At 45.8% G+C, this 12,008-nt stretch overlaps 1 protein-coding gene across 1 annotated transcript in view; it reads left to right on the forward strand.

Moving 5' to 3' along the window:
• LOC147240169 (solute carrier family 2, facilitated glucose transporter member 1-like) overlaps window positions 1-6,350 on the forward strand; it is a 14,354-nt gene extending 8,004 nt beyond the window's left edge. The window contains exons 4-11 of the mRNA XM_086192406.1: window positions 372-532; window positions 959-1,199; window positions 1,288-1,450; window positions 1,740-1,927; window positions 3,797-3,901; window positions 4,927-5,025; window positions 5,111-5,314; window positions 5,406-6,350. Coding sequence (XP_086048532.1) covers window positions 372-532; window positions 959-1,199; window positions 1,288-1,450; window positions 1,740-1,927; window positions 3,797-3,901; window positions 4,927-5,025; window positions 5,111-5,314; window positions 5,406-5,717 — 1,473 coding nt within the window. The 3' untranslated portion in view covers window positions 5,718-6,350. The remainder of the gene's footprint in view (window positions 1-371; window positions 533-958; window positions 1,200-1,287; window positions 1,451-1,739; window positions 1,928-3,796; window positions 3,902-4,926; window positions 5,026-5,110; window positions 5,315-5,405) is intronic.
• Window positions 6,351-12,008: the final 5,658 nt, after the last annotated feature.

Here is a 12,008-nt window from a genome sequence, read left to right on the forward strand (position 1 = left end):
CTCCTTCACTGAGGCTCTTACACGGTGGCTCCTACTCAGGAGGCTCCTACACTGAGGCTCCTCCACAGGAGGCTCCTTCATGGAGGCTCCTACACGGAGGCTCCTCCATGGAGGCTCCTACACGGAGGCTCGCTCCTACAAGGAGGCTCGCTCCTACACGGAAGCTCCTCCACGGGAGGCTCCTACACGTGATGTTCCATACCTTCACATCAATAACACCCAAACAATTCTGCTGTATTTACATATTCATTATGAATGATGCATTTCTGTGTCTAAAAACGGACAAATAAAACAGAGGTCAAACCTGTTGACACATTTGTTACCATTTGCTTGTTTGTTCATTTGGATTGCAACTCTCTCTCCAACTCCAGAAACTCAGATCCTTCTTCAATGATACTTGGTTGGAGCGCTACGGCGAGGCCATCAGCCCAGGGGTCTGCACCATCGTCTGGAGCATCACTGTTTCCATCTTTAGTGTTGGCGGCATGGTGGGCTCTTTCAGCGTGGGCGTCATGGCAAACCGATTTGGCAGGTGGGGAAGGAAATTTGTTAATTTGTTCGATCATTTACACACAAAAAACAAATAATATTGTCAACTGAAGTTTAAAAGTATCTGTATAACAGTATTACTACACCGATGTGCTTCAGTCGTAGCGCCACCACTCTAGATGGAGTTTAGGAGGAAGATTTTCACAAGATGCCTCCAAAGTTCCCCACAGTTGTTACTTCTTTGTTTGAGCCAGCACCACACCACTCTTCCTGTTCCATCTGGTGATGAAATGATGATGGTGATGATTAGGGTTCAGATTTCCAGAACGTCAGACTAGGATTACACCATCCTTCCTCCTTCACTTGCTTTCTGTGGTATGCATCAGTTTAGCGATTGTAAGATTTCATCTGACATTCCTCTGGGCTATGATTGTTCCTGGTCTGGTTCTGGGCTGGTCCTGGATTCCAGGCGTCGCTCCATGTTTCTGGTCAACTGTCTGGCCGTGATTGGTGGCCTCCTCATGGGTTTCTCCACCATCTGCTCGTCCTATGAGATGGTGATTGCCGGTCGCCTCGTCATTGGCCTGTTCTGTGGTTTCTTTACCGGCTTGACTCCCATGTATGTGGGCGAGGTGTCACCCACGCCCCTCAGAGGGGCCTTTGGAACCCTACACCAGCTTGGGGTGGTGGTGGGCATCCTGATAGCTCAGGTGAGAACTTCGCACTCCTAATATGGCATAGATTAGATTAGTTTTACAAGAATTTATAGATAGTGTTTAACCCTATCTTACTGTGTAGATCTGTGGTCTGGAGGCTCTCCTGGGCTCTCAGCAGCTGTGGCCCCTGCTGTTGGCCCTCACAATAGCCCCCGCTGTGCTGCAGTGTATCCTGCTGCCCTTCTGCCCTGAGAGCCCCCGCTTCCTGCTTATCAACCTCAACCAGGAGGAGCAGGCACGTAAAGGTACACACCAGTACTACAGTGCTAGTCATTGCTGCAACTACTGAGTTGGACTATAGTTTTACTGCTGCTTCGAGCACAAATACTACTAAAGATACTACTGCAACTAGTGACAATACCACTGCTTTTACTGATGATGGTACTGCCTCCAGTGGGTTGGAGCTGTATCTTGTAGTGATACTGTGACAAGACATCAGCAAACGAGGGTCTGAGACCTTCCCTAGTATCAAGAATCTGTCCATGTGTTAAAGGCACCAGATTTACAGAGTGTTTGTGTGAATGGTTTTTAAAGTGTTGGTGCGTCTCCGCGGTTCGGATGATGTCAGTAAAGACCTGCAGGAGATGAAGGAGGAAAGTGCCAAGATGGCCCTGGAGAAGAAGGTGACCATTCCGGAACTGTTCCGCTCAGCAGCATATCGCCAGCCCCTCCTCATCGCCGTCATGCTGCAGTTGTCTCAGCAGCTGTCAGGCATCAATGCTGTGAGTGTCTCCCTCTCTTTCAAGTCAAGTCAGGTTTATTTGTGTGTCACCAAACCCCAACCAAAGTTCTGTCCTGACTCTGTCCAAGTAGAGCAGGTCCAGCACCTCCCTCCTTCAATGAACCTCCACCTAACAATTCTCCATCAGCAGCACATCCTTGCAACAGCAGCCACCAGAACCTTCCTTTACCAGCAGGAAGGTGGAGCAGATCCAGGATCAGTGGGGACGGAGAGAGAGCAGGAGAGCAGGACAGAGACAAAGACAGAGAATGGAGGAAGACAGAGAGACAGAAGGAGAGAGAGGGACAGAGATAAAGAGGGAGAGAAAGGAGGAGAGACTGATGGACAGAGACAAAGACAGAATGGAGGAGGACAGAGAGACAAAAGGAAAGAGAGGGACAGAGATAAAGAGGGAGAGAAAGGAGGAGAGACTGATAGACAGAGACAAAGACAGAATGGAGGAGGACAGAGAGACAAAAGGAAAGAGAGGGACAGAGATAAAGAGGGAGAGAAAGGAGGAGAGACTGACGGACAGAGACAAAGACAGAGAATGGAGGAAGACAGAGAGACAGAAGGAAAGAGAGGGACAGAGATAAAGAGGGAGAGAAAGGAGGAGAGACTGACGGACAGAGACAAAGACAGAGAATGGAGGAAGACAGAGAGACAGAAGGAAAGAGAGGGACAGAGATAAAGAGGGAGAGAAAGGAGGAGAGACTGACGGACAGAGACAAAGACAGAGAATGGAGGAAGACAGAGAGACAGAAGGAAAGAGAGGGACAGAGATAAAGAGGGAGAGAAAGGAGGAGAGACTGATGGACAGACGGGGACGTGAGCAGGTGGAGCTACGGGTGGCAGCTGGAGCCTCTTCAGGTCTGGAGCCTCCTCCAGCAGCACCAGGATCTGGGATGAGGGGAGAAGAAGAGGAATTAGTAACACGTCTGAGGACAGGAGGAGGAGAGAGAAGCCCAGTGCATCATGGGAGATCCCAGCAGTCTGAGCCTATAGCAGCAGATCTAAGGGCCAGCCTAAGCAGTCCTGACTATAAGCCTATTCCCAGCAGGAACTCTGCATCCTGGGAGTGAAGGGTTCTAGCTGGATCATAGGGGACTAGGAGCTCTGTCAGGGATGAAGGAGCCTGACTGTTGAGGACTTTGATGGTAGAAGAAGAATTTTAAATTCTATTCTGAATCTGACAGGGAGCCATGCAGAGAAGCAGTCCAGGAGAGACCTGGTCTCTGCTACCAGTTCTTTCACACACACACACACACACACACACACACACACACACACACACACACACACACACACACACACACACACACACACACACACACACACACAGGTTTGCATAGATATCCTTATTAGGACATTCCATTGACTTCCATTGATGTGAATATCCTAGCCCAAACCCTAATCTTAATCCTGACCCTAACCAGTTGATGCCTAGCCTCAACCTCAAGCTAACTGCAGTTTACACCTTCACTCTACCTTTGACCAGGTGTTCATAAATTAAGTTCTGCCACATCAGGACCAGTCTTTGGTCCCCATGAGGACTAGGGGTCCTGATAAGGTTAGTGTTTATATCAGAAACAGTCTCCAAAGCTAACAAAAGCCAAGTTCACACACACACACACACACACACACACACACACACACACACACACACACACACACACACACACACACTGCCATGGGTGTAGGCCTAGTTGATGTTACCCAAAGTAGCCGGCAGTATGGAGATGCTGCTGCATTCAAGATAACAGGGAAGGAACAACCAGCTCTGTGTTGGTAAACGATATGAAAAAAGTTATCATGTCACTGAATCGGTAACGTTTTGGTGTCCTCTCTCCCTCTGCATTGTGTTCCTCAGGTGTTCTACTACTCCACCGGGATCTTTGAAAGTGCTGGTGTGAAGCAACCCATCTACGCCACCATTGGCGCTGGCATCGTCAACACCATCTTCACTGTTGTTTCTGTGAGTTAAAGTGCAGTTGGTTTGAGACATGGGATACATGAACCTAGGAAGAACCCATTTATTGGCAATGGTACGTCCATTGAAACACTAGTTGGCACTGTGCCCCCTAACAGATCAAGTGGGTTGATTCCCAACCACATTATCCAGGTCTGACCTTGAACTTATGATTTCAGCTGACTAACGCCTGAAACACACCATAAATCAGCGTCAGTTTGGGGGGGGACCTGACCTGGTGTGTCTGAAGCTGAGTGTGATGACATGTCCAACAATTCATAAAAGATTCAGATTCAGAAAACTTTCTTAATCCCTGTGGAGGGCAATCGTGGTAGCAGAGAGCGGTACAGTTGGTTACACAACATACAGTCGGTGAGGAAGTGCAGTGGAACGATCTATACGTCCCAGAGTTAGCAACAGTTACCTTGTAAAGGGCATGACAGAAGTAGTAGTGCACAATAGATAAGTAGTATATTTACATTTTTGTACTAAGTACTTTGCAAATATTGTGGTCTGTACAGGATGAATCGTAGCATGAATAGAGTATAAATACAGTTGCAGCACATACAGGAAGTACAGGCGTACACTCGGTGTAGGACAAGTGGCCAGTGGCGGTCTTGTGGTTGGTACCAGGGGTCAGAGTGCAGGGAGGTCAGAGTTCAGGAGGAGGACAGCCTGGGGGACAAAGGTGGATCTCCTTCTCTGGGTCCTGCAGGCTGGACACTGGAGCCTGGGACTGGATGGCAGCCTCTGGAATGCCGGGAAGAGAGCATGGGAGGGGTCCTTCAGGATCTGGGCAGCCATGCTGTGGACCTGCTGCTCACACAGCTGTCAGGGAGCGAATGGGAAGTCCAGTAATCTTGGAAAACACCTTGACGATGCTATGTAGGCAGTTCCTCTCCTGCAGGTTGATGGAGTGGAACCAGCAGACCACCGAGAACCATAAGACTGATTCAATAAATGTGTAGGAGCAGGTCAGAAGGATCTTGCTGCTGACAGAGAAATCAATCCTCCTTGTCTTGGTCCAATAGCTCTTCCTGGTGGAGAAGGCGGGACGAAGGACTCTGCACCTCCTGGGTCTTGGGGGAATGGCAGTCAGTGCTCTGCTCATGACTGTGGCACTCTTGCTGGTGAGTTGAGCACTCATGCACACAGATGCAGAACACAATTCAGTGGCAATGTCTCATGTCTCTGTCTTTCCATCCATGTGAGCAGAAGAGCAACCCTGCCATGAGCTATGTGGCCATCTTGGCTGTCATGCTCTTCGTTGCCATGTTTGAACTGGGCCCTGGGCCAATCCCATGGTTCATTGTTGCTGAGCTCTTCTCCCAGGGACCTCGCCCAGCAGCTATGGCTGTGGCTGGCTGCTGCAATTGGACATCTAACTTCCTGGTTGGAATGAGCTTCCCCAAATTAGTGGTGAGGTTCTTGGGTTAACCCTCACCCTCTTGCTGGTTTTCCTCTCTGTCTTGCTTCTAACATTTTATTGGGTGTCTCTCTCTGTCCTCAGGAGCTATTAGAGCATTGGGTCTTCCTCATCTTCACTGGCTTTCTCATCCTCTTCTTCATCTTCACTTTCCTAAAAGTCCCAGAGACCAAGGGAAAGACGTTTGACGAGATCGCCCGCAGCTTCGGCCCGCCTCCCGCCTCCTCATCGGTTGAGGACCCCCCTGCCCCAGCCAGTTCTGGTGGGACACTTTCCACCTCACCGGTGAAAGAGAAGGTACCACTGGTGGAAGCCCCAGTGGCAGCGCCACCCCCCACAGCTGAAACCACACCCCTTGAAGATAAATCAACCCCACCTGTGCAGGAGAGTGTGTAGAGTAGCCGGACATAAAGATTGAACAGATATGAGGTTATAAATGATGGAAAAACACAATCACTATGAAACAGTAGAAGTATGATTTGATCAGACACCAACATGGCTGCCGCTGCCACTGCAGGATTAGTTTATAGGCTTTGACTGTGAAAAGGTTGTTGAATTTTCTGCCACATTTCCTTCTTTTAAATCCTCCTGTCTTTGAAGTGTGCAGTTGCTGTACGATAGTGAAATCTACATCCCTTAGAATTCAGCTCCACGCTCCAGAGAGGGTTTCAGGTGTGGTACCAGGCACTTGTCCATGTCAACAGGCTTCGCCAAGATGAGTCGATAGCGATGTCAGAGCAAAGGAACGTTTGATCTGCCTTGATTCTGATCAAGCACATCTTAAATTCATGCAGTCTCTTGTTTGTTGCAGTGGATATTTCAGTGCAGTATTTCTGCGTACTAGTAGTGTTACATTTCATTGTGATGTGTTCATTTTGTACTTTACTGTGTTCAGAAGTGTTTTCACTAGATTTTTTTTCTTTGACTTCAGTTGTTGTGCATGAACCTTCCCCAACTGGAAAACGAACGCCATAATAGTGAATTACTGCCTGAAAAAAACCTGCCTCAAACATGGTGGTGGTGGTGGGGGGGGGGGGGGGGGTATTAGGGGTCTGTGGCACCTTCATTTTGAGGACCTAAGCTGAAAGCTTTTGGAGGGGGGCACACCCCTGGTACAGTGGCTTTTCTGCTTTTGTTAACCAATATTTTTGGAACGGTAGCTGGTTGTTAAAAACATGCTACCAGAGGAGAAAAGGTTCTAGCTTTCTTAAATCGGGTGACGTGCAATGAAGTGTTAGCCTTCCTTTCTTAAAGAGTAAATTAGGAATATTTATTCCAACAGAAATTAATCTTCGTATGAAGTATGTGGTTACTAGGTAATAGATTAAAATAAATTTAGAATTATTATTATTATTATTATTATTGTTATTATTATTATTATTATTCTGTTCAGTTCTGATACGTTTGTAGTTCAGTACTCTATTACTGCTGTACTGCTACTTCACATCACAGCAAGTGCAGCCACACGATTCCAAACAGATCTGTAACTGGATGTAAATGCACTTTCGAATCGCTCTGCTTCTTGTCTGGTTAACAATTATGAATATAAAGTCTGAGCTCACCAGTCGGGACATTTCAGTGGAGGGAAACACACTCTGGTCTTGAAGCCCTCGAAGGAAAATCACAAGGCAAGGCAGTTTTCTTTGTAGCCTGTTTTCCCCTCCAGTTTGTCTCCAGGCTTCATGGCATCATAACAACATCCTCTGCCCTCAGAGCCTCACATCGACTGAGGAGAAACTCCATAGAAAACCTTTAACAGGGAAAAATGGGAGAAACCTCAGGGTGAGGAGGGGAGGAGGATCCCTCACCAGGAGGGACAGACGTGCAGGAGATGTTGGTACAGAGAAGAAAACAGTTTATAACACAGAATGGAGGAAACATGGAAATGTTAGTAACAGTAGAAGAAGGAAGCTTCTGGAAGGGGAGGCAGGGAGAGCAAGCCAGCTTGATGGGGGACTGGATGGTAGACTGGTTCATGGGAGGGGAGGCAGGGAGAGCAAGCCAGCTTGATGGGGGACTGGATGGTAGACTGGTTCATGGGAGGGGAGGCAGGGAGAGCAAGCCAGCTTGATGGGGGACTGGATGGTAGACTGGTTCATGGAAGGGGAGGCAGGGAGAGCAAGCCAGCTTGATGGGGGACTGGATGGTAGACTGGTTCATGGGAGGGGAGGCAGGGAGAATGCAATCCAAGTAGAAACTAAATGAGCTCAGAGTGACACGGGATGTCAAAGTTAAGTTTTTAATCAGTGACAGCCAGTCGAGCTGTGAGAGATTATATTTTGTCCCTGGTTCAATGCCTGGTCTGGGGCCCCAGGTTTAAAATAGAAAGAGGCCAATTTGATAACCAACTAGTAACTAGCTTGTCAACAGTTGTTAAGAAAACATGCAGGATTCTGTAGCATTCAACATCTCATGCGTGTATCAGCAATTGTGCATTCTAGAGTAGCTTCGCTATCTTCGCTGTCTCAGTGTGACTAGCATGCAGACAACAGTGCTGACAAATTAAAGCTACAATTTCCCATAAAGTCTAAATTTACCTTTTCTCTTCCAAGTATTGAAATAGCATTTAAACAGATGCTAGCTTGTTTCAAAATGCTAAGACGACTGGTTCAGCAGCTCATGAAATGTTCTGAGCCTTTGGGACCAAACACAGGACTGAACCCACATTTGCGATGCACCACTGTCATGTAGGGCTGCAGTTAATTAGTCTGCAAATTATTGTCTCCATGTATTGATTAGTTGTTGGTCCATCAAATGCCAGAAACTTGGAGAATGCTGATCAATATTCTGGAAAGCCAAAGACGATGTCTTCAAATGTCTGGTTATTCTATTATTAATTATTAATTTTCTCTATTGTATTTCAGAATTTTTAGTTCAAATTCAAAATAATTGATTATCAAAATATTTGACAATTAATGTTATAGTTGACGAGTAATCACTTCAGCTTTACTGTTGTAACATTGTTATTATTGGCTGCCCACATAAATGTACTAATACCACAACAAGATTTGAAATTGCATCTTTATATTTGACTAACTGAATTATGTATTGCTTCACTGAAACAAATATTTAAGGAGTACCAAAACTAACACTAAGATTTTGGAGCAAAAGCCTTGTGGTCTGCTGTTGTCCATCTACGTCTGTTAGCCACTTAGCACCGTTAGCCTGATCCATGTATGTGTGGTGTTCAAGTGTGACACAAAGTACATTCACTGTATTTGGTCATGACTGTCAGATTATTGCAGATTTTTGAAATGACAATCTGCTTCTTTCAGAGCATCTATATTTATTCAGCCATTTATTTTTTTGGCAAAATTCAAAATGTATTTATCTTGTTAGGTAATTTAAACTGAAGATTTAAAAAACATGAAAATATGTCAGTGTGCTGATATTGTTTTCCTATGAATATAGAAATATAAATGTGATGAGATGTGGGGGGGCAGTTGTAGTGGAGTCATGGCTTCATCGTGTATTGTTGTGTATGCCAATGATGTAGTGATATGCCCTGTGTGTGTGTGTGTGTGGGGGGGGGTGCCTTATACTGCTGAACTCTCTTGTTGTGATGTCACACATTGAAAAATAATTACATGACATCTGCTTGTTGCTCTTTTTTCTCTGAGTTTTGAGGTGAAATTAAGTTTTCAATTCAGAAAAACTCACAACAGGACAGAATGAAATTCATCTACGATCCAGACAGAACCCCCACAGATGAGGTAAAACTCTCACTGCCTGAATAAAAACATCCTGCTTTTTAAGACGGTGACAGGTTCTGCACCTCAACACTCGTGTGTTAAATTAGCAAGTTGGTAAAACTAGTGTGGTGCCCCTTAAACATCCAAGTTGAAGACGAGAGTGAAATGTCTTTTGTCCTTAACTTGGACATTCAAGAAACTCTTTGAGAGCTTGAAATCATCATTGTTTTTATTTTTAGAATGTTGTTGTTAAATTTAAAAGGGAGGATTAATCAAGCTCAGGAATTCATGGAGTTCCATCAATCCATCATTCCATCCATCCATCCATCCATCCATCCATCCATCCATCATTCATCCATCATTCCATCCATCCATCCATCATTCATCCATCATTCCATCCATCCATCCATCATTCCATCCATCCATCCATCATTCCATCCATCCATCCATCATCCATCCATCATTCCATCCATCCATCCATCATTCATCCATCATCCATCCATCCATCCATCATTCCATCCATCCATCCATCATTCCATCCATCATTCCATCCATCCATCCATCATTCATCCATCATCCATCCATCCATCCATCATTCCATCCATCCATCCATCATTCCATCCATCATTCCATCCATCCATCCATCATTCATCCATCATCCATCCATCCATCCATCATTCATCCATCATTCCATCCATCCATCCATCCATCCATCCATCCATCATTCATCCATCATTCCATCCATCCATCCATCCATCCATCCATCCATCATTCATCCATCATTCCATCCATCCATCCATCCATCCATCATTCCATCCATCCATCCCTCCATTCATCCATCCATCCATCCATCCCTCCATTCATCCATCCATCATCCATCCCTCCATTCATCCATCATCCATCCCTCCATCATCCATCCATCCCTCCCTCCATGTTCCCCCTCTCCTCCTGTTGAGGGTGGTGGGGGTGGAGCCTATCCCAGCAGCCTTCCCCCTGGACAGGTCACCAGTCCATGGCAGGGCCAACACATAGAGACAGACAACCATTGGCTCTCCCAGCCACGCCTACGGTCAATTTAGAGTCTGGATTAACCTGGTCCCCTCTTGATGTCTTTGGACTGTGGAGGAAGCTGGAGTACCAGAGAGAACCCAGCAGGAACAGGGAGAACATGGAGACTCACCCAGAAAGACCCCGTGCTGCAGCCGGGGCTCCACCCACAACCTTCTTGGTGGGGGGCCACAGTGAGGACCACTGCTCCACCGGGCCGCCCAATAATTGTCATTGTTTATTATTATTATAACTTTTGTTGCTTTCAATTAAAAATATAAGTACTGAAACTGTAGTTTCACCTCACAAACTTATTTTATCTTTAACTTTCAGAAGAATTCTGGTTTTTATTCATATAATTAAACTTGCAGGTGTGTGTGTGTTGTATCTGTGTCAAGAGGTATAAGCTTCCTCCTAATTTCCCATCCAGACAAGGACAGACTGGCCCTGGAACCTTTAGGGAACATTTTAGAGCAACATATGCAGGATGTTCCCTCAGCGTCTCTTGTAGAATGTTCCTGAACTGGGGAGATGACACAAGAACCTAAATAAGAACACACTCACACAAGTTTTCTCCCCTATAGGTGGAATTTCAACAGGAGGTTCTATAGGGAACGTAGAGGGAACCACCCTCAAGGGTTCCTCAAAACTGTGACAGTTGGTGACGGATACATGCCCTCAACATTTGAGTTCTCTGCACTCTGAGAAGATGTGAGTGGCATGGAACATGAAGTTAGCAGGTTAACATAAGAGGCAAATCTCTCTCTCTCTCTCTCGCTCTCTCTCTCACACAAACAAACAAACAAAATAGAGCCCGAAGACAATAAACAAGGCATAAATCATCTTACATCATCATCATCTTCATCTCCTCGCTGATCACCACTTCACGGGAGGGTCTCCTCCTGTGTGTGGGGGGGGGCTCCTGTTGCAGGGGGAGGTTGTTTTTTTATTTATTTACCACATACAGTTAACAATACATATGAGGGATGAGGATGCAGTCATCAACAGAAATCCCAGTCATACAACAAGGGATCAGATGAAGACATACAATAAAGAAAGAAACAAGAAAATAATTAAATTAAATTAAAGAAACAAAAGCCAGACAAACACTGGAAGGAGGAGACGTGTGGTCCTGCATCCTGAGTCATCGCTCCTTGCCGCGTTTGTCCGACACACTTGCAGTTTTCAAAGCTTTCTTGCTGATAGGTCCTTGAAGGACTGGAGTCGCTCTCCACTTCATTGAGACAGTGAAAGCTGGTTTGGAGTCTGTCCATGTCTTCCTGTGTTGGTGAAATTTACCTCAGAAAAGAAGCAGCGGACAAAAAGATGAAGTCTTTTTCCTTTCAAAACAAAGAAAAATGTCTTCTCCCTCGAAGTGGACTGTTCGTCCAGTTTTCCTCTTGATGTAATTTTGCACAACCCTCCAGAATATTCTAACAGATGTACACTCAGAGAATAGATAGTTTCTTCCACACAAAACTCATTCAATATCAACATGAATTCTTTCGAGGGTTTTCTTGGCTGATACATTTTATGCATTATTTCAAACGACACCTCTTTAATATTAATATTCAAACAAAATTCATCCCCCACAAGCCACGTTTTCCTCGGCTCGATGTGCCCGTCACTGCAGACCAGAGGGGTTTGCTGAGGGTGCAGGAGGCTCCTGATGGATTTATGAGAACATTTATTCTTCAGAACGTCCTTCCCTCCCTTAGTGATTGAATCTGCTGCCCTAATCAGCTGGGGCTCCAGCTGATCCCTAACCAGCTGCATTCCTCATACAGCCTCAAACCACTGAATGTTCTTTGGGGTTGATTGGCAACCTGAATTTATGAAGGCGTTCCTGGTACCTGAGTCGCCGTCCCTCAGCAGTCACCAGCTGATGAACTGAAACAACACCGTCCTCCACCCATTTTTCAAAGTACAATGATTTGTTTAAGTTCTG

This window comes from Aulostomus chinensis, chromosome 22 (assembly GCF_037954235.1).
Source record: "Aulostomus chinensis isolate RoL2024-O1b breed Wild chromosome 22, RoL_Achi_v1.0, whole genome shotgun sequence".
NCBI classification, from domain to species: Eukaryota; Metazoa; Chordata; class Actinopteri; order Syngnathiformes; family Aulostomidae; genus Aulostomus; species Aulostomus chinensis.